At 45.0% G+C, this 22,101-nt stretch overlaps 2 protein-coding genes across 2 annotated transcripts; one reads left to right on the top strand and one right to left on the bottom strand.

Annotated features, from left to right (window-relative positions):
• Positions 1-1,333: 1,333 nt before the first annotated feature.
• Positions 1,334-13,526, top strand: ttc23 (tetratricopeptide repeat domain 23). Its single transcript, XM_056598585.1, has 11 exons — positions 1,334-1,801; positions 2,052-2,229; positions 2,761-2,884; positions 3,102-3,258; positions 3,536-3,661; positions 8,365-8,536; positions 8,711-8,816; positions 9,180-9,307; positions 9,554-9,703; positions 12,020-12,102; positions 12,386-13,526. The coding sequence occupies exons 1-11, from the start codon at positions 1,752-1,754 to the stop codon at positions 12,435-12,437; spliced, it is 1,326 nt and encodes a 441-aa protein (XP_056454560.1). The 5' UTR covers positions 1,334-1,751; the 3' UTR covers positions 12,438-13,526.
• synm (synemin, intermediate filament protein) lies at positions 12,591-21,716 on the bottom strand. Its single transcript, XM_056598584.1, has 4 exons — positions 20,776-21,716; positions 19,274-19,398; positions 16,503-16,576; positions 12,591-16,346 (listed from the first exon to the last, which is right to left on the bottom strand). Exons 1-4 carry the CDS (start codon positions 21,574-21,576, stop codon positions 14,305-14,307), a joined length of 3,042 nt encoding a protein of 1,013 aa, XP_056454559.1. The 5' UTR covers positions 21,577-21,716; the 3' UTR covers positions 12,591-14,304.
• Between the last annotated feature and the right edge of the window lie 385 nt (positions 21,717-22,101).

Genomic DNA, 22,101 nt, shown 5'->3' with positions numbered 1-22,101 from the left:
GTTTGGAACTGTGTAATGAAGGTGTGCACATTTGCAGACTGTTCACAGTTAGGTGGCGGAAGAAATGGGTGATTAGGAATAGGAGAGCTTACATAGAGAGAACTGGCATTGGTGAGAAATGTTAAGTGCTCACACCCCACTCCAGAATCTCCTGCCTGAACATCTACACATACACACTTTTATTGCACGAATGTGTAAGAGTTTTAGAGAGATTCTACCGCTGTCACTGGGGACTGCTGTGGAAAGAGCCCAAATAACCCCCTCCCCCACCCATCACCACCACCACCACCACCCCCCCCGCCCCACACACACACACACATACACACACACACACAAAACCTACCCTGCTTCTCTGGACGCCAGAATGACATACCAGACCTTGTTCGTTAGCGCATATTTTTACCCGCCGTTACTAAATTAGGAAGCCGGAGAGGGGAGAGAGACGGAGAGAGAGCACATGGAGTGCGGGTGCCAAGAGAGAAGAAGAAGGGTCTGATCGGGCCTGCGTTTGCTGAGGGCCCATGCCAAGCCTACGAGCTTCATTAAGAGCCACTTGGGTTTCAGAAATAGCAGCCCAACAGGGAGTGAGGCCAAGCAGAGCCCGGAGCGCAGCAGCCAAAAACACACAGGGACAAACAAACAAATAAACGGCCCGTCTTATGGCCTGCCAGAACCAACCGGCAGCAGTCACCGCAAGGAGCCGTAAGAAGTTATCTTAGGCGGTCTTGCACACAAAGCAGGCTCTGCCCCAAGTTTGAAACCAGTGACAGCTCATAGACTGCCAGCCCAATACAGAATAAATTAACCTAGAAAAGTGTCTCGGGAGACCAATTTCTCAGAGCTTCCGCAGAGGCTTTGCTCTATGTGTTTGTTTGGCGTGGGTTCTGGGTAGGCCTACTGAGGGAGGAAACTATATTTTCACAAGGAAATTCACATTTCCTAATTTTTGTGTATGTAGCATGGCGTTTGGACCGGTGTATTTGACACATGTTTTCTTACATTATGATTTAAGAGGAAAAGATGGGGTTTCCCGGCAAAGATGGGTTAAATTATGCAAAAAAAAAAATTGCATTAAACAAATTAGTTATCTTTCTTCTCCTTAATAACGCATATACAAAGCCCTTTCATACCACAGCCTCTCTTCCCCTTTAATACGGTTTGAGCCTACTGGGAATTGTTTTTTTAGCTAATATACGAAAGGACACTTGTCCATCAGTTCCAACATCAAAATAAAAAAGTTTTCTGATTACATTAAAGATTTGATAATAATTATTTGGTTTTAGTATACTGACATCTATCGGATGTAAGAGAGTATGACAACGTACAGGATTTATTTTGGCGTGATGGTTGGTAGCAGTAGCATTCGCAGTATAAGTATATTGGCATGCTTTGTAAAAACCTTGCAAATTTAATACAATTATCTTGAAGATATGTTTGTGCTATGAAAACACAATTGAAGTGAAAACGGAGGATGGAAGTCGTGTAAGGTCTCTGACGGTAGTGGCTAGTCTTGGTAGGGGTGTTATCAAACTCGCCCTGTGGCTTCCCGCTGCGAACGTGATCAAACACGAAGAGGTTACTATAGTAACAGACACCAGTGTTGCTGCTGCAAACCTCTGAAGAACAGAGCGGATCTTGAACGCGCCTCTCACGTCTGTGTTGTGTTTATGATGTCGGCGTAAACGACGAGGTCTGTTTCAGACAGTCACAAACATGTATGCTTGAGCTTCTGTACACTAAACATTAGGAAGATGGAAGATACTTCATTTAAAAAAACGAAGCAGAAATTGACTGACTATTCGTAAGTATGCCTATGTAATTACCAATCGTTTTGAATTGTGTCAACGTAAGAATACATCCCAACTGTCAGATATTTTGAATCCCCAAAATAGTCTGCACGTCACAAAACGCAACATTTCTAGATCTATATAGAAAGTTAACATACAGCTGTGAGTGCAAGCCTGTGAACCCTTTAGCTACTAGTGACTTTATATGTAATACATGTGCAGGGTTGGCAGCGAGTTGAATGTTGTCTTACTGCTGATTTTTAGATCCACAGAAAGCATAGAAAGCAACGCAGCCACAGACGAGTCTCCCCCTGGCGGTGAGGCGGAGCTCCACAGCCTCCCACACACGGCATCATACACCAGAAGAGAGCGGATGATGCCCCCAGAAGAGAAGCTTGGCTATTTTGAAAGTCGAGCCCAAGCAATGGCTGACAGCCAGCAGGTATATATAGATTGATTACAATGTAAGATAATATAGGCTTCTATTCATGCACCTTAAATCACCTGTATTTCATTTGTAATGGTTACTGTCATACGGCAAACCCCAAATGCTGTCTAGTCTAAATGGAAGCTACCCGGAGACGACTAAGGATGATGGCACTAAACACAGTCACAAAATAAAGGTCCTGTCACCTCTGAAAACAACAATTTGCTGAACGTGATTGAAATGGCGGTGAAGATCACTTTGTATGTCTAGTGATCATCTGATCTATATATCTCTATATGGTCTTTACAATATTAGGTCAATAATAATCTTATTTTGGACGAATGTTAGATGCTTTTTAAGAATTGAATGTACTCATATGGGGTGAAATTGAGTATTTGTTTTCTAATCCCATATGAGGCATGTGTATTGTGTTGATGCGCCTTACTGGCAAGACAAGTTTCCCTAGACTAGACTATAAAACAACCCAAAAGCAACTTAATTATGACTTGACTTGATAACAGCCAGTGATTACTTGTCTCCTCCCAGTTTGATGCTTGCATCAGTGACCTTGTGCGGTGTGTGGCCCTGGCGAGACTAGCACATGGAGAGAGACACCTCAAGCTAGCCCAAGCCCAAGTTAGGCTGGCTGAGGCTTACCTTCAGTTTAAAGGTACGGTAGCAAGTACAGTCGATTTCTGACCAAATACAACAATTAAATAGCCGCAACATAAAAAGCATATATTTATTATGTAAAGCATTTCTAAGATGCTTTACACATGGAACAAATAAATAAATGCTTTTTAATGGTGGATGACTTGTGGGTAATCAAATATCAAACCTTTAAACAAAAACAGCAGTGAATAATACCAGCACCATGTTAACTTCAGGTTGGGGAGCGCAGGCCCAAAAGCACTCGTCCCTGGCCATGGATCTGCTCCTCTCTCACCCTGCTCCCATCTGCTCCGATGAAGACGGGCCACTGGTCTTCACATGGCTTCTCCGCAGCGGCCTGGTCCAGGGAGGCGCCTCCATGCTCACAGGCAAATATCCTTTGGGGGTGACAGGCAATTGCATCACCTGGCTAGCCATGAACCTAACCCAGCCTCAACGAGATGACCAGATTACATTCAGATGAAAACATGCAAGATTTTTTTAATTTGATCTTAGATGGCTATTCAAATGAATATCCTATTATAAATGCGATATATCCTTATTTCTATTCAGCTTGACGTTGAGCACTGTTTGATAATTGTTATCCTGAGGGATCAAATCATTTCTATCTAATATTGAACAACCCAAAGTGGACCTTGACAGTTGTGACCTTGAAGGAAGCAGAGGCCTCTTTCCTGAACACGGGCCGAATCCTAGAGGAGTGTTACTCACAAGGCGGCGTGGACCAGGAGGAGAGGAGCAAGACTGAGCTGAAGATATCCACCGCTCTATCCAGGTACACGGCTTAAATAGCATTCCCAGATTGAAGAGTACTTGCCCTATCAGTGGAGGGGTGGCATTTACATGCATAAATGCTGTAATAGATATCTATCTGTATCAAAATACTGATAACTTGTCAACCTGAACAGTTATCATATATATTTTTTGAATATTGTAAGACTTGTGTGCCCTCCTTAAAAGGCTAAAGGTATAAGGATTTGTTACATAAGTTTTTGAATCCGCTTAATCCTTATAAGTCAAGAGTTTCGGTGACAACTTTCTACCCTCGTTAACTTGGTTGCCCTTATTTTCTGCTGTTAACAAATCAAATCTTACCTAAAGCAGCTTTAAATTAGAGAGCTACTTATTTACTTACTGCCAACAAGCAAGCTTTTGGGCTCGTTGCCAGTGTAGTGCCGGAATCCAACTCGCGTCTCCCCTAACGGTGAATATGCAGAATGTTTTAGATGCATCAATAGTGCCAAAGAAACATACTCCATCACCCGGAGGTGGAGTACGTGGGTGTCATGGTAGAGGCACCACTACCATGACCTCTAGATGACCCCAGCTGCCTCGCCTCATTCACTTCTGAAGTCAACTCATTGCATCTTTATTTGCACATGGGACACTTTCCTTCCGGTTTCATAGGAATATGTGAATATACTTATTTTGAAGAGGTACTAATTTTGCTTAATTTTATTCCCTTATTGCAACAACTCACTTTGTGTGCCTGAATTAATTCATGCCATAACTCCCCCAACCCCAATAGCCAGATATTCAACTATAACTCTCGCATTTTATGGGTAGTTTTTCTGCTTTGATTTGTAGCTCGAATATATATAATTTGCTTGCAAGTGTACCTCATCTAAAAAGACACAAGACACCAATACAGAGAAATCCTGAAGCAGTGAACGCCTGAACTGTAACGAAGCGGAGATAGAAAACGCGTTAGCATTTCAGCATCGTCCCCGAGAGCATCTGTTAGACCGCGCCGCTCTTGGGTTCACATCCACCTGCATCTCCCAGCATCCATCCTGTATTTCAAAGATTTGATATACTAATTGGGGAACGCTAAAATGCTCTGCTTGGAAGTTGCCTTTAACTTCCAGTAGGGGGTGCTCAAAGCAGTAGTCCTCATCACGACCACCAGTCAATCCAGGGGAGCCTCTATCAATAATCAGCCTCCCATAGACAAAAAGTCACAAAGTAGTGTTTCAATACTTACGAATTACTCTTTCAGGAGATGTTGAAATCTTGCTCCTGCTGAGGGACATATGCTACAGACTGTGTCAAATTAAGGATAAAGGTGATACAATAAATCATGGACTGAGGAAACTAGTGAAACAAACTAATACTGATAAATAATCCATGGTATTTCTAGGACTATCTCACTCTGAAAATGAAAAACACAAATTACACTTTAGTGCATTGTCAACATGAGAATTTGGATTTCCTTAAAGTCATGAAAATCAGTTTTGAAGTAATAACTACGATTTTGAGGTCCAGCATGAGCCCTGGCTGGCAAGATGGCTCTGCTACAGGCAGGGAAACCCTCCTCGGCACGAATTATTAACTGGTAAACACATTAGCGCAATCAATATCAGCAAAGCTACGTTAAACAACTTTCGAGTTTGTCGAACGTTGTAACCAAGGTCACACGTGTGTGTGTCTTAATATTGGAGTGCATGAAAGAGTGACTTGATTAATTGCCAATTATGAGTCTGAACAACCTGTGATTGGCTGTGAACCAGAATAGTTTTTTAATCTTTTGGTTGCCAACGTTATAGTAGGCTAAAGTAGGCCAAGATCTTTATATTATTTAATACAATATTTAATAACCGGATTTGTATTCCCCTTCTCCCAAATGCTTATAGTCAAGTCAATCTTTAGGGCTGGATATGAATCTCAAAGTTTCTACCTTAATCAAATAAAATATTAGACACAATTTGAAACAGTAAGTTATCAAACAAAAATGTAGGTTATTTATTTGAGACTTAGCTGTGCCACGTTGTAGATATTATCATTCCATCCAAAAGATTCCAGACAAAATACTCATCAATGCTGGAACATTTGATCAGGAACATATGTAATTACTATGATAAGTTATTTTCGGGTATGTATTGTTGGTGACATCCATCTCTTCTGCTGTTCGCTGTCTGAGGAAACCTTCTATCAAATGCATCGTAAGCACATCCTAGGGTGTAGGGAGGTGTGTGTGTCCACTGTTCACACAAACGTATATGTGTATTTGCTGAATGGGCGACAAATATATGCATTAGAACCTGATTTACCTTGGGAAGGGAGGGTTTCCACATAAAATTCAATGCTACTGTCATCAAAATCTTTCCAAAAGATACGTTGTTTACCTGGATGTCAATGTAGTCGAAGATGCCTGTTTGCCCACAAGATGGCGACATTTTCAAGCAAACCAAAAAGAGTAAGTTTTAACATAGCCTAAATGTTTATTAATTGCCACCATGAAGATCTAAAAACTCATTATTCGTAACATGCTTTAAGGTGCTACAAAGGTTTCTGCAGGAAATTGGAAGTGCTGCTGGATGAAATATCCTTTACATGAGAACCCTTTTAGTGTTTTCTGCTGTTGCTGTGTTCCTTCTTCTCTTGTGAATTCATTGTAAGTTGTTTCCTCTGAGTCTCATAGCCCAAGCCCAAAGCTCGCTCTCTGCTGCACGCTTTGTTTTGACTCCCTTTACTCTCCCCTCCTTTCATCACCTTCTGATCTTAAGTTCCACGGGCCAACCTTAAAATAAAACTTGGCTTACTGGCTTGGAGCTTCGGCCAATTGATTAGATTTCCAGAGCTACAGAGAAGAGTGTTTGGAAAAAGCCTGTACGTAGAACAATACGCCAGTAACACAATATATATTTGAAATGCTGAAAGCTGCACAATGTACAGCATACTTTAAGTGAACATAACATAGTATAAACCAGCAGTCGTAATACACGTGACGTGTCTTAGACCAGTGCATATTTGATTCACTCTGTAGTAAATAATCCTCCCTTCACGTCAAGTTCAATCTCTAAGTGCTTGTTGACTTGCTATTGGTAATTGGAATAATGTGCAGACTCTGGCTGGCCTGTAAGCTTTGTAAATCTCCGCCAGCGGTGAGTCATACACTGGCAGGGTCCCAGAGACCTGTCAGTCAACACTGTTGTGATGGGGAGGGGACGCCCCCCCTCACTGGAGCCTGCTGGAGCCCTCCTCCCACATGGATCAGGTTTAACATCACAACTCCTTACTGAAAGATGGACACACATTTGAGTGTTTCATTTGAACGTACATTTATCCATCGACTACTGCTTTCTTTCAACGTGTTAGAGGAATCATAGTTATAGTTTGTTACACATGATTGAGGCTTTTTTTTCCTATTTTTTATTCCACAGTGACGGCAACAATGGTGAGAGCTATAGAGGGTGATATCGCCCTTACAGCTTGTGGCAATATGTACATCTTTAAGGTTATTATCTTCCTGCCAGCCGACTCTGAAATCAGTTTAAGCTGGGCCTGTTCCCTCAGTTTCCGTTAGTGTGGGAAGGATGTCGGGTAAATAGGAGGATAGAAGGCCATTGTCTCTAGGTCTGCTATGGGCAGCCTCAGGAAACACTGAAGCATAGTGCTGGTGCATGCCGTGCTGCTGTAAATCTCACACAGTCTCCGCTGGCTGCAACAAGGCATGATGGGATGGCATGTATTTTTCATGGAGGACGGAATGCTAATGGTTTCGGCCGGGTTTCTCTCTCTATGGCTACACGCCTAGACGAACGAGGCATGTGTTGCGAGCGACCATCTCTTCATTGCACGTGTGGAGAGATTGATTTAGGAAAAGGGGGGAGGGTGTCTCCCGGGCTGCGTGACAACCCTCTTAGCTGCAGATGGAATGGGTGCGAAGCAAGTGCTGGTGCCCTCGGATGACAAAAAGCCAGCAGTGGAGTGTAGATCTGAATTCATTATAGAGAACTGTGAGGTGGCTGGCGTCCTCCTGGGACTCTGAGCTTTCAGCACGTGAGCAAGATGGAGCCTGTCTCCTGGCCGAGGATCTCTGGGTCATCCGTTTGACCGGCAATTCGCCCCTCCGTCCCGCTCTCACAGGGTCTAATGGTCCTTTTAAGTGGTATGCCATACATTAAGGTTTTAATGTTTACATTCTCGGACCAGCTTGGCAAAGCTGTAAACCATAATATATACTTGTGGTTTGTGGAACGTAAGTGCTCTGTTGTTTCTCTGCTTGACGCACATCAGGGTGATCTGATTACTGACCTTGTTTGCCTTGTCCACTGTGTTAGACCGATTAAAAAAAACGAAAATAACAACCAGTTTTGTGCAGTTGCTTGGTACTCTGTTGGGAGTTGGAGTTCAGCAGGTCACAGAGTCCTTATTATTGAGCAGCAGCAAATCTCCAGACACTAGACACTACAGGAGGCCGATGAAATGTTGGATGCGGCCATGGATAACAACATGGCTAACCCTTTCTCTATTACAGGCCACACTGTGTGGGTTTCACTGGCAGTCACACCGGCCAAAGCCTGCTCCTAAGTTCCTGGGGTTCAGAGTATCTCCGGAGATCTTAAGAAAGGCTGGCTGCTTAGCACCGCTAAGATGGACCGAGCGCTATGTCCATAATCTAGGGGACACAGATCTGAATAACTCCTGGTCTGAATCCATGGCTTATCTCCTGTCTCTTCGCTGTCTGCTCTGAAGGTTGTACCAGAGACAGCGCCGGCCACTGGAAGCCCTAGCTCAGTGTGAGAGGTCTCTGCAGCTGCTGGGCGACCGGGGGGACCCCGGGGAGACCTGCTCCGTCTACAGGGACATGGCGGCCATCGAAGAGTCCCGGGGCAGTTTGGACCGGGCCGTAGAGCATCTCACCAAGGCAAGGAGCCACACGTGACCCACACACAAACAGACCCAATGTTATCCACATATTAACACGTAAATGGGTTCACGAGCTTAAGCTTTAGTATGTTGGTTATGCGAGTTGCTGTTGTGATCTTAGTATGATGGAGGGTGATCTCTGGGCTTTTTTCCATGCTGGCGTTTCCGCTAGGCTCATGCCATTGCTGTGAGTCAGAGCCCGGGGGGGCTGGACAGAGCACACATCGCTCACAAGCTGGCCGTGGTCCACTCCTCTGCAGCCGGGCCCCGCCACAACGGTGAGTCTATTCGCGGAGCAGCGGACCATTGGCTCGTTAGGTTTGACCCCCCCCCCCCCGCTGGGAGCCTACATGTTGGGGCTGGGGTTCACCTGATATGAACCCCCATCGGTTATAATGACAGGGGAAGGGCTGAAATCCAACACTGCATCACGTCAGTGATTTCAACTAGTTTCTTCACTCACGTCTAATGACGTCACCGGATCTAGCTAAGAGGATGGATTGCTAATAGGAGGGTTTTGGTTTGAGAATTCAGCACAGACAGTCATCCAATGAGATTCTCTTTATTACATGAAATGAAATCAAAAGTAAAAGTAAATCAAATGAATGATTGGTAATATGTTTACTCCCGTCTGGCACCAGAGTCTGCAGCTCTCTACTTTGAGGAGAGTCTGGATGTCTACAGGGACGCGGCCGGGACACAGGACCCCACCTTTCTCACCGCCCAGGATGACTACTGTCGCTTTCTCCTGATCGACGGACAGAAGGAGGTGCCCCCCCCCCCCCCCACCCACCCCACTCGTCCACACACACACACACCTGATTCACTTGTCATGGGAACGTGGCCATCTGCTAATGTGTTTTTGCTAACTCTCTGTGTGTGTGTGTGTGTGTGTGTGTGTGTGTGTGTGTGTGTGTGTGTGTGTGTGTGTGTGTGTGTGTGTGTGTGTGTGTGTGTGTGTGTGTGTGTGTGTGTGTGTGTGTGTGTGTGTGTGTGTGTGCGTGTGCCAATGCAGAGATGTGTGGAGGTCCAGAAGGCGTCGCTGGCTCCTAAGCGCTGTGTGTTTGGGGAGTGGAGCGCCGAGGTGGCAGACAGCATGCAGCTGATTGGCGGGGTGCAGATGACCCAGGGCCTGATCCGACCGGCCCACCGGACCCTGAGGAAGGTACTCATACCAGAACCCCCCCGCTATGCAACCCAGCACCGCCCAGGACAAACCTGTTGGCTACTAGTCATGACGTTCCCGGTTTTGGTTACACCCCCTTGAGCCTAGTTGGCTCCTCGATGCCTTTGATCAGCTGGATAAAAGCCCCTCCAAAATTTCTACACCCTCAATAGAGTAGACTGTTTACCTACCGAAGACCAAAACACGGCATTGACCTTTTCTTTTTTAGCCACACTATTTTTGGAGGCACTTATTAGCAAGATTATTATGAACAAGATAGCCCAGTAACAGGCAGGTTTGCTCACACACACGCACGCACACACACACACACACACACACACACACACACACACACACACACACACACACACACACACACACACACACACACACACACACACACACACACACACACACACACACACACACACACACACACACACACACACACACACACACACACAGCGAGAGTCCCTCTTGTGTTGGAAAGATCTATTTCCACTGTGGTCTCTGGGGCTCGGTGCAGTCAAAAGCAGCATGCTAATTCTAGCAGACGCAGCTCAGAGTGTCGGGGGCCGTGCTGGCCGGTGTAAAATATCACACAGAACGACTCTGTGGCTTCCCCTGTTTGGACGGAGGCAGGCAGCTGGTCCTCACAACACTGAGCGTCAGGAGAGCGGAACTACGGGATCTGGTTTCAACCGGGGAGATCCGGATTACCATCACACTGCCGGAAACCCTTTTCTGTTAACTTATAAGCAAATCACGATCTTCAAGATTGGGTCCATGCTTATGAGAATACATATCCGTCATAGGTTTAACTGAGTTCAGGGAAGTGTAGGGCTAGGGTGTTCAAGTCCCAGCTGAATGGTTTGCTCCCCAGTCTGCAGCATGACTGAGCCATCCTAGAGCAAGATATCTCACTCCCACCTGTCCCCTAAACACCTGTTTCACCAGGAGTCACTATGGATTAAAGCGTCTGCCAATTGACTAAATAAACCGCTGAGATAGTGCTTACCCTCAGCATCTGTTAAGTGTTTTACCGCTTACTACACTCTCGATAGGAATCTTGTTTGTTCTTCGTACTTATATAATGGATGAGTCATGTTCTCTATGACATGTGTTTCTCCTCCTGGGCTCCAGAGCTCGGTTCCTCCAGCAGCCAAGTCCTCTCAAATGCCCCAGTAATCAGCAACGGAGGGGCTTTCTGTGCCGCCCTCTGCATGTGGAGGGCTCTGGTTGCCGTGTATTTGTTGTTGTTGTATCTAGGTACAGAGATACAAGCAGGGTGCATCGGAGGTTTCAGCACTCTCTCCCTCTCTCTCTGTACTCTGCCTTGTGTGCCTTGCCAATCCCTCTCTGTGAAGTATATCGCTGATAAACAGCAGATGTGTCAGGTCAGGGTGTTCCATGCTCGGGCTTGACGACGGTGTTAATTTGAGGGATGTTAATATGTTCCACTCGTATGTTGAAGGATGCACTCTTCTGCAGCATTTAGTTCTTTTAAGGTCTCTCCAGCATAGTGAAGGCCTGGTTCTCTCTCTCTCTCTCTCTCTCTCTCTCTCTCTCTCTCTCTCACGCACACGCACACGCACACGCACACGCACACGCACACACACACACACACGTTTTCTTAGAGTGAGAGCCAATTTAAGAACAATGGAATACACACAGACCTGACATTTTCCTCCTCACTTGGTGCTTTTGGAAGGAAAAAATTGTCATCCATTACATCAACCCTAGCAACCGTGAAAACATCCAACTGGCCAGATGGATGTGTTCCAGTATCAACGGATCCAAAACTGGGGGGAAACACTGAGCTCTCTATTTTGCTAGCTGGAAAAGAACTGCAAATGGCTGCAAATGTTTGGGTAGCCTAGAGCACTGTTCATAACAGTTGATAACTCACTATGGGTTTGCTAAACGTTTAAAACTCCTCCACTGGTCAGAGAGAAGGAACTGTGTACTCCTCCACTGGTCAGAGAGAAGGAACTGGTTTCTCCCCCACTGGTCAGAGAGAAGGAACTGGGTACTCCTCCACTGGTCAGAGACAAGGAACTGGTTGCTCCTCCACTGGTCAGAGAGAAGGAACTGGTTTCTCCCCCACTGGACTGAGATAACTGTGGTGCCGGGGGGCTTACATGTCTAGGCCTGAAAGACACAATAAATGATACCCCAGCACCACCCAATCTCTTCAGCGGTCAACACGTGTTATGTGAAGCCCACTCTGGGATTGCTACAGGGGTATTTTGGTCTATCCTCATGCATCTTCATGGGAACTGAGATGACCTTCTGTTTCTTTCGTGGCTGTTGTAGTGTCTGGAGATCCAGAATATCATCTTCGGCCCTCAGCATAAGAAGACGAAAGCCACGCAGAAAACGGTGGACATGCTGGCAAGGTACTTTGATAATGAAACGTGTTTCATGTTTTAATGGGACGTTTATGAAGCCTATCGTGAAGGTCAGGATAGCGGGCTGACTGAGAGAGGGGGGGGGGAGTGACATGGAGGAATTGAAAGAGCCTGTTGGTGAATGCTAATATGTAGCGTAAAAGTAGACCGTGTAGGGTCAGGTGGTCTTTCTCCTGGGCCTGACAGCATCTCATTCTGGCTGCTTTAAACTGGGGGGGGGGGGGGGGGGGTGGAGGATTACATCATATTTGTTCTCTCTGTACTCCTCCAGGGCACCGGAGGTGGTCAACAGGCAGTTGAGACGGAGCACTGCAGTTTCATGACACAAGCCATCAGCCGCTTGGAGACCAAGCTGGGCACAATATATATAAATATTCCATGTTTATTTTCTATTGGTAGAAAAGAGCTTGTCCAGGCACAAGAAACAGCATTTCATGGTTATACCATGGAGAAGATGTGGAGTTTGTTGAAAGAGCCACAATAAAGGAGCACTTCAAACTGTAACTTTACATTTTTATTTGCTTTCAAAGCACAGAGAGAAGAAGTTTTATACTTTTCTCTCTAATCATTTCAATAATTGATACAGTGAATGGGTTACTAAAGCATTCAAATTAACAGTGATACACATGCTTTACATGCTGCTTTATTCTGTTTGTTTGTTCAAACGTCAGAAATAGCAACATTTCCAGATTATACAGCACTGAAATGGCATTGCATTTTAAATGAAAACACAAATAACTCTCCCGTTTGTTCATTATTGCATTTTGTTTAATGTCAAATATTGTTACATTTGTTGGCACTAGAATGGAAAACATCCCTTTACAGCAATAAAATATCCTTTAAAGCAATGGTATGTCAATGGTATGTCAAATGGATCGAAACAGCAAATTAACCCTACTGTGGGATTTTTTCCTTTTCAGTTCCACATAATCCCTAACTAGTGTTCTGTGAAGTTCATGATCATGATGCAGCTAAGTAAAATCAAAACACATTGCTATAATAGAGGAGAATGTGAGTTCATGACATGAAATACATAAAACTAAATGGAAGCCACAGCTTGTCTTTTTGCTAATTGATCCTTTGTTAATCCAGGAATAACCATAAGGGTGAAACAAACACCTATCATAGTAACAGTGAGCCCCAACACACACTTCAGCAGACACACGTCAAAGCATTCCATCACCATATAAAGTGAAAGTTCCACACAAAACTGCTTCAGAAATTAATTAATGTGTTGTCATCCATCAACCTTCTGTAATTAACCCACGAGCTCTTCAAACACTTTTTCATGTTTTTCCATGATATCTGTTTTTTGTACTCTTTTAAACTAAGTTGAATCAATATTTAGACCAAATTGTTATATAAGAGCGATGTTTTTATCTGACAGCAAAGGTAGGAGCATCCTCTTTAATAATTGTCTTTAACAGATCAATGCCTCTCCTGCACAACTATTCCCTTTCAGTCTAATAATCAGTGATATAATTATATAATCATAACCATACGACAATGGATAAATCACTGGCTTGTTTGTCAATAGTTTACTATGATCTGCATCCGAGCTCAACTATGTACGATGAATACACATGAAATACCCTTTTTATAATGTATTCTCAATTTTACAATTCTTCCATTAAGTAACATTATGTCAAGCAAATAGGTTAGTACAAAAATAAAAATGTCTAGTGAGCGTTTATCATTAAAAGAAGACCAGAAGCTACAAAGACTAACAACTATGAACGGTGATTATATTGATCATATCATGGTAACTGCAAGCATATAAATCAGTTTGCCTACAGTGTTCAAGGTAATATAAGGCATTAACTTGTGTGCCTTATTATTGTGATTATTACAGAAAAATACCTTATCATGTAATCAATACCTCTTCAACTAGCAACTACCAAACATGTCTTAAAGTAGTTGATAGTTAGTTGATTATATGTTTCCGGGTCAACGGTACAATTAAATGTATGTTACGATGAAAGCACAGCAGTAGGAGCACAAGTTCCAATTACAGCACTAGTCAAACAAGGATGAATTGCATCCTTGTATGACTAGTGAACTAAATTCTACTGAATTGTAAAAAATAAAATAGGTTAAGTATCCATGATAATTTGATTGAGTATTAATTATTGGAAGCATATTAAAATAGAAATCGCCTGTCAAATAAAAGAGATGTATCAAATCTATTTTTTAATCGTCTGTTGAGCTTTCAAGATATACTGTTGCAACTTTCTTTTCATGAGAAATCTCGATAGGACTAGTCAGCATGTGCGACTGCAGCATATGGCCTGAGCTCGTCTGATCTACCTCCTTCTGGAAGGTGAAGGACCTCTCTTCCGGCCCCAGCTTGATGTACCTCTCGGTTGTTTGGGTCACAGATCCTCCCATAGCAGCCATGTCCTCCGGTCCTCCAGCGTGTCCGCTCTGCTGCTCTTCAGACATCTGGAAGCTGTACCCCTGGGCGCCGCCCTGCGTGAGGAGTGCCTGCAGCCCGGGGTTAGAGGCCTGGAGGGAGGCCAGTATCTGTTCCTCGGAGAGATCCCCCTCTTCCTCCTCCAGCAGCCCCGACTCGGCCAGGCTCTGAGAGATGTTTAGCTCTGCCGTGATCGTCATGGAGCCGTCCTCTTTGGTGTGCTGTACTCTTTTGACGTCCACTGACATATTCTGAGGGCTTTCCCTACTGAGTCGTGTGAAGTAAGCCAGTTCTTCCTTCAGGGGCCCCGACACTGAGTCCTGTAGGCTATCCAGGGCCCCCTCTAGCTGTTCCTTTGGGTCCAGGGACTCCTCCTTCAGGAACCCCAGCACCTCGTCTTGCACCGTGGGTGAGACCTGCACTTCCTCCTCAATGATGCATTCTGGGAAGCGCTCTTTGACATAGGAGCCATTCGGTGACATTAACCTCGACAGTTCGTATTCCTCAACTTCCTCTGCAATCATTCCTTGCTGCGCAAGCCCTTCATCTTGATAATATCTCTCATCGGATAGATCCTCAAGGTTTGCATAATGGCCATAGGACCCTATCCCAAGTCCCTCGTCAAGTTCGGAAAGGTTTTCATCAGGTGTTGAAACAAAATACTCTTGAGACCCTTCGTCATGGCCGTAGTACGGCGAATCAGTCTCCTTGGAGCTCCTGGAGAATTCGTCACCCTGTATGAATTCAACCGTGCCTGTGTTGCTGATGTTCGATGTATGACAGTCAGCTTGTTGCCTTTTTTCGACATCACAAGGAGCAACCTCTATGTCTTCGACCTGACAGTACGTCACAGAGGAGTCCTGCTCTGCGTCATTACGGTCATCCACCAAGGGCGTCTCCATGATCTGGATATTGACCGACTTGTTGGCCATGCCCTCGTCCCTCCGCAGGCCGCTCAGCAGCTCTTGGATCATGCTTCCTGTGGGCGTGCCCTGGATGTCCTCAAGCGATATGGTCGTCTCTCCTCCACCGAGGAGCGCGTCCAGAGCAAAGTCCTGGGAGAGGTCGAGCTCCTCCTCCACCTTAGACTCAAGTATGATCTGCGTCTTCGTGGAGCCATCCTCCTGCTCCGTCTTCTCCACATGGTAGGTCAGGGGAGAGTCCCCCGCTGGGCTCCCTCTGGGATCCATGCCTGCAGGGCGCATCACTTGGCTGATGATGTCCTCCATGGTCACGCTGTCCAGAAGCTTTTTCTCGCTTGAATCCACCATAAAATCTTTCCCACGTTTTCCCTTCAAATCGCCTTCACTCACACATACTCTTTCCTCCATTTCATCTCTTACTTTCTTTTCGCCTTCCTTCTCTGCGGTAACGTCGCCTCTCACCATTGGTGGTGATACCGTTTTCATTGATTCGGAGGCTTTCGTGTTGGAGACCACAGGGCTCAGTGTTTTCTCGACCTGAGTAACCGTTTGGACTCTAACAATCTGTTCTTCCTTTGCCTTTCTCCCAATGGCCCGACTACTCTGCTCATCGTCCTTGGCTGCGGGTTTGGAGGGTGTGGCTGCAGCAGTAGCTGCTGTAGATGTTTCAACTCTGGCTTTATTGAATGACAGCATGTCCCTCCTGGCTGCAGGACTTTGATGCTGGCCCCGGGGGGAGACGGAGATAGGGATGACCCTGGAGGGACTCATGGATCCAGAGGCGGGCCCAGGCGATCTCCTAAGGGTGGAAGCGAGCTCCGTGTACCTGACATCTAGATGCTGTCTGGTGGAGGGGCCTGCTCTCTGGGTGTAGGGGAGAGAAGGCCTCTTGATTTCTGGGACATGGAAGGAAGACAATATGAATGTACAAATATTGTCAAATTACAATCTAGCTATGATCCAGCCATTTTCTAAAATTGGCGTAGATGAAAATATAATATAAAACAACAATACTAGCTTAATAATTAGCATTATAATGTGTGACAAAGTACCTATTATTCTTTCTCTTTGATTCCCCATTCTGTGCGTCTCTTGCACATCTCCTCTATTGGCTTCGAGGAGAGACCTGAGCAAGCAAAACAACAAAGTTATTCAAGCCAAGGGTAAAACACTTCATTTCAAAGTATTTTTAGTTAACCCCCTGCCTTTAGAACGAACTTATGTTTGAATACCCCTGTGTTAAACATAGTTGAAAGCAGATACCTTACAAGATGATTCAAATCATTCAGCTCTGCCATCTCAAAGCACAAGCCTTGAACATAGAACACATGAGGCTGACATGAGGACCCCGGGGAACGGGCTGCACAGGGGTCAAACGTACCATTGAAACCAAACAAAAACCGAATCAAAACGCCATACGCATAATTACCTGAACAATTATTTGGAAAATCTGTTCATATTTCCCTTGGCCGTATTCCAACCCAACTCAATTCCTGCGAGAGCAAGTGTCCTTCAAAAGGAACGAGCCCCTCTTGGTGAGCGTGGTAAAAGAGCAAACTAAAAATAACAACCAAGGTGCTTTTTCTCTGCATGCTCCGCTGCTTTGCTGTGATTCTGAAAGCACGGCTCATGACTCCGGGGTTAGCTTCTGCTCTGTCTGCATGGAGACATTCCACCTATTTCAAATATGCAAAACAAAGACCTGCTGCCATGGACCAACTGGCCATATACAGACATGTTGCAGCGTTTTATTAGCCTTTTAAAATCATCACTGTCCTCCCTCTCACTGACATGTCATTTGGGATAAGACTTTAGGATGAATACATTTCTTATAGCAGTTAGCCAGTATGAAATTACTGCCATAAAAGGTAAAAGTGTATTAGCTGTTGTTCTAGCCAGCTACAAGCTAATAAACAAATAAGAGGAGAGGGAGGCCTTCTCATAGCCTAGAGGAGGACCAGCAGCTGAAACATTAATAGACCACTGAGGGATTTTAACTGATGCCGTGACATGTCTTTACACAAACAATTATAGGCTACTAAGCAGATAAATATATAAATGAACGTTTCAACTGGAATTCCATTTTGAAATGGTTTTACGCAACCAAAACTAGTGCACATTTATGAAAAATACATTGCAGTTTTATAAGAAAATTTGGTTGATAGTTCAACCGATATCTATACTCTTTGACCACTGTTGCATAGAAAGTGTCATTTCCAATCAGGGGTGGGAATCTCTTGGCACCTCAGATTCAGAGGTCAACGATTCGATTCTAAAACGATTATTGATGCATCTCGAAGCAATTTTTTTTCAATGTACATTTCCATGTGGGATTTTCAAAAATATATATATATACATCTGAATTTGCTACTCAGAGTTTGCTACTCACTTCCTACTTTTGTGATGATCATTAAAGAAAACAACAGATTCATTACCGTATCTAATAATTTATCAGAGAAAAAGCTTATGTCACAAATATGACTTTCTATGAACAACGCAATAATCAATGCAGCTTGTATTACAACACACTATGGAAGTAGGTAAAAAAATAAAGAGATTTCGTTTTTTTTTTTTTTTTTTTTTTCTTTCTTTCCTATGTCATTAAAGAAAAAGCTGCTCTTAGTCAATTATAAGAATAAGAACTTGTTCGTCGTTCTTGTGTCTGGCTGTGAGTTTGCGTGTAGGCTGAATCGCAATCGCGTCCAGACAAATCAGATTGGCCAATACACATTGAAGATAAATTAAATTAATTATCCCTCTCTGTCGAGCAGAATGTTGCAGGAGGCGAACAAAAATTAAAAAATAAATCACCAGATTTGGACATTGGGGAAACATTTTGTTGAGTTATTCATTATCAATATCCTTCTAATAAAATTACTATTTTCAAAAGAACCAACAATACACATATTGGAAGACACGGAGCTGCTGAGCTGCATTTGTTGACAGAATCCCCAGGTCTATATCTATACAAAGAGAAACCATCTAGTGGACATTATGAGAACTGCAGCTAAGGCCCTTCCATGGCTTCAAGACCCAGGACGTATGCTGTTGGGTTTGGATCATCACTACCATCAACCCTTCCTCCTCTCCTTCACTTGTTTACAATGAACACGCTCAAAAAGTAAACTATCAGGGTTAGTGTGGGTTTGAGGTGGTAGGGGTGTAGTTGAGGGGGTGGGGGTGTGATTGAGGGAAGGGGGGTGTGTTTAAGGGGGGGGGGTTTAGTTGAAAGGGTGGGGTGTATTTGAGGGGGAGGGGTAAGGGATGGGGTGTAGTTGAAGAGGTGGGGGTGTGGTTGAAGGGGTGGGGGAGTAGTTGAAGGGGTGGGTTGTGTTTGAGGGGTTGGGGTTGTAGTTGACGGGGTGGGGGTGTGTGTTTGAGGGGGTGGGGGTGTAGTTGACGGGGTGGGGGGGAGTGGGTTTGAGGGGGTGTGGGTGTAGTTGACGGGGTGGGGGGGAGTGGGTTTGAGGGGGTGTGGGTGTAGTTGACGGGGTGGGGGGGAGTGGGTTTGAGGGGGTGTGGGTGTAGTTGACGGGGTGGGGGGGAGTGGGTTTGAGGGGGTGGGGGTGTAGTTGACGGGGTGGGGGGGAGTGGGTTTGAGGGGGTGTGGGTGTAGTTGACGGGGTGGGGGTATGGTTGAGGGTGGTGAGGGGGTGGTTGCCCCGTCGAGATCTGCCTTTTCTTCATATCAAAGCGCTAAATCGTCATCATTAACTCAAGTCGAGTTAGAGTCCACAGTTCATCGGGCCAACAGCCCCCTGTCCCTCAGATACCCCCATGGCGTGTGACCCCTTCCTGAGATGCGTTGTAACCGCAGGCTCACCTGTAGGCTGCCACCTCCATGCCCAGGTCCATCTTGACCCGCAGCAGCTGCTGATGGTCCCACAGCTTTGCCTCCATGCTGTCGGCCAGCATGTTGCGTTCGTGCTCCAGCTCCTCAATGGTGCTCTAAAAAAATACCACAGAGGCACCCACCTGCGCTTTAGTCTGGCCCACTATGGCTGTCTTAGATTGTGATGGGCTGGTTAGTCCTGGTTTATCCACTTCACTAGGCTGGAGGTGGTGTTTTTGGAATGTATGCTACTGTGTGTAGTTTAAAGGGGACTTATTATACCACCAGGTGTGAGTGTGATTAGCCTTACAAGCCGTTTCGAAAATCGGCCTAATATGACATCAGTAGTGGGTGTGTCCACCTAGATCTGTGCTGGATAGATGAGCAATGTTTACTTCAGTCCACTGGGTAGGCTGGTCGATAGATCTATCCAGCACAGATCTAGGTGGACACACCCACTAGTGATGTCATATTAGGCAGATTTTCGAAACGGCTTGTAAGGCTAATCACACTCACACCTGGTGGTGTAATAAGTCCCCTTTAAGCCTTGTGCTTAAACATTCTGTTGAGTCTTGCTCCCAGATCACATTGCTACGGAGCCCGGGAGGTGACATGGGAGTCCGATTTACTTAAAGCGTGCCTGTGACTTACTGAAGCGCGCGTTTGATTTACTTAAAGTGCCCGTGCGAGATATAAAACACATGCATGCTTTATAAGAAAATTACTCCTTTGACACCTCCGAGGCTCCGGACAATGCCTAGCACTTTCTGTCTGAAACTAAAAGGTTGCATTAATAGAGATGAACCAAGCGTGGTTATTCATAGTAATTCCGGCTTAAACCAAGCCAAGCCCTGATGGCAATTTCAATTGGATGCACTCATATAATGTGATGGTCCAGTTTTGAACCATGCAAAATAACAGTCGAAAGGTAATCAAAGGTGATCTTTAACACAGGGGCAGTCACGTGGACATGCTGTTAAAATGCAGCGGTTGAGCGTCCTGCTTGGCCCCATAAATAGAATGGTAATAAGGATTAGTGGATCTGGACACTAATTGGTTTAAATGTCTGGCAATGCTGACTGCCATGCTGTGCTGTGCTGTGGATTAAATTTGGAAATGTTGTTATGCTGTCATTGTTGATACTACAATAGCACGTGTCCCGTTTCGAGATGCAGGAGCTTATTTGATCCATGGTTGGTGAAGTAGAATAGTGTGCAATCAGAAGCGCACACAAACAACCATCTCACCCACGGCCCTAGATGCTGACGTTTAGCAGACATAGTGGGCGGGGCTCATGGTGGATTATCCAATGATGGGGTCAAAAAACACTTAAGCCTACTACACATAATTCAAGTCGTGTAAACTGTGCTCATGCTTTACTCGTCGTCAATACTACACATACCACTAGGCCTATGCTTAAAGAAAAGAAAAAAGACACCACAACTAACTTAACAAAACAAAACAGAGGATTCATTACGATTTGGTCTCCCTACCTGGTAGTCGCTCAATTCCATCCGGAATCTGTCCTGCATGTGCCCAAGTTGTTCTTCAAGATGGACTTGAATTTGACTTTGCTTGTGCGCTTCTATGCGTAATTTGTCAAAATCTGCTGCGTAAAGCATCTTCTCCTTTTGGAGATCGTCGAGCATCGCCCTGTCTGATTGAATTGATTGCTCAATTTCTTCTACTTGGTGTTGATACATTTCAAAAGTGTCCATCCATCCTTCCGACACACTACGAGCGAACTGTTGCACCTCTTCCGGAGAGACCACCGGTCCACCTTCTTGATGATACCGGGTCATGATGGGGACCACCCGTGAATCCAGCTGGCGGCGGAGGTGTGCAGTTTCTTGTCTGTGTTTTTCCTCCAAATGTTCATATTCGTTCTCCAGTTGAAATAAACGCTGGTCGAGGGCAACGTGGGATTCGTTGCCGTGTCGAAGCTCTTTCTCGCAGCCCTTTAAGGCACCCCCTATGTCCTGGCACACCTCAGTCTCCTCCCGGCGCAGAGACTGCACCGTCTGGACCTCCCGCCATAGCCTCTCCCGCTCCATCTCAGCCTGGGACTTCTCAAAGGACAGCTGCCCCACCATTCTCCTCAATTCGCGCATCTCGCTCATGTAGCCTTTTTCCAGACCCGCAGTCCTCGCCTGCCGAAGTGTATTTATTTCTGTGATGAGGCATGAGTTTTCATCCTCCAGTTGTTTGGTTCTGCACAAGTATTGAGAAAGTCTGTCGTTGAGCTCCTGCAATTGATGCTTTTCGCTCTCAAACGTTCTCCCGAAACGCTGCATTTTGTTTTGTAGTCAAGGAGTTCCTCTTAAAAGTTTAAAGAATCGTCACTGCTTAAACAAGGCTTAAGACCGTATGACCTGGTTGAGTTTGTAGAAAGAACTGAGATGAAATGTGAAATAACTAGCCTATACCTACCTATGACAAGTGCAGAGGGCGGATCCTCCTTTCAAGCTGTTTTCTTGGCAGGCGTAGCTCTGGCTCTGTCCCACTCCGTTCCGAGCATATCGGTACAATAGCGCCCTCAGGTGGGCAGAAAAGGGACAGATTCATAATTCTGAAACAATATTGAAAACACGTAGTGTTATTGGCAACGTCCCTTTGCCCTTATTTATCTCTATGATTGTGTAGCCTATATTAAAGCCTTGATGGAAAAGCCATTCTTACCCATCCAATTAAAATAACGAAGACAAAAGGAACATAGTATTCATTCACTTTTTTTATTCCAAATTTCAGAAAAAAAGAAATACAAGAAATTCTCAAGATACACATTTAGAGATGACATGTCAAAAATTCCCCATCTCGAC

Source organism: Gadus chalcogrammus, chromosome 9 (genome assembly GCF_026213295.1).
Source record: "Gadus chalcogrammus isolate NIFS_2021 chromosome 9, NIFS_Gcha_1.0, whole genome shotgun sequence".
NCBI classification, from domain to species: Eukaryota; Metazoa; Chordata; class Actinopteri; order Gadiformes; family Gadidae; genus Gadus; species Gadus chalcogrammus.
Note: the sequence above shows the minus strand (reverse complement) of the source record. Positions and strands in the feature narration are given on the sequence as shown.

What these genes read in the sequence shown, in the direction of transcription:
- ttc23 (XM_056598585.1), top strand. Translation starts at nt 1,752, where the DNA reads ATGGAAGATACTTCATTTAAAAAAACGAAGCAGAAATTGACTGACTAT. An exon ending in CAATGGCTGACAGCCAGCAG is followed by an intron (nt 2,230 to 2,760) that starts GTATATATAGAT and finishes GTCTCCTCCCAG; the next exon opens with TTTGATGCTTGCATCAGTGA. An exon ending in ATATCCACCGCTCTATCCAG is followed by an intron (nt 3,662 to 8,364) that starts GTACACGGCTTA and finishes TCTGCTCTGAAG; the next exon opens with GTTGTACCAGAGACAGCGCC.
- synm (XM_056598584.1), bottom strand. Translation starts at nt 21,576, where the DNA reads ATGCAGCGTTTCGGGAGAACGTTTGAGAGCGAAAAGCATCAATTGCAG. An exon ending in ATGGAGGTGGCAGCCTACAG is followed by an intron (nt 16,577 to 19,273) that starts GTGAGCCTGCGG and finishes TTGCTTGCTCAG; the next exon opens with GTCTCTCCTCGAAGCCAATA. An exon ending in TCAAAGAGAAAGAATAATAG is followed by an intron (nt 16,347 to 16,502) that starts GTACTTTGTCAC and finishes TCCATGTCCCAG; the next exon opens with AAATCAAGAGGCCTTCTCTC.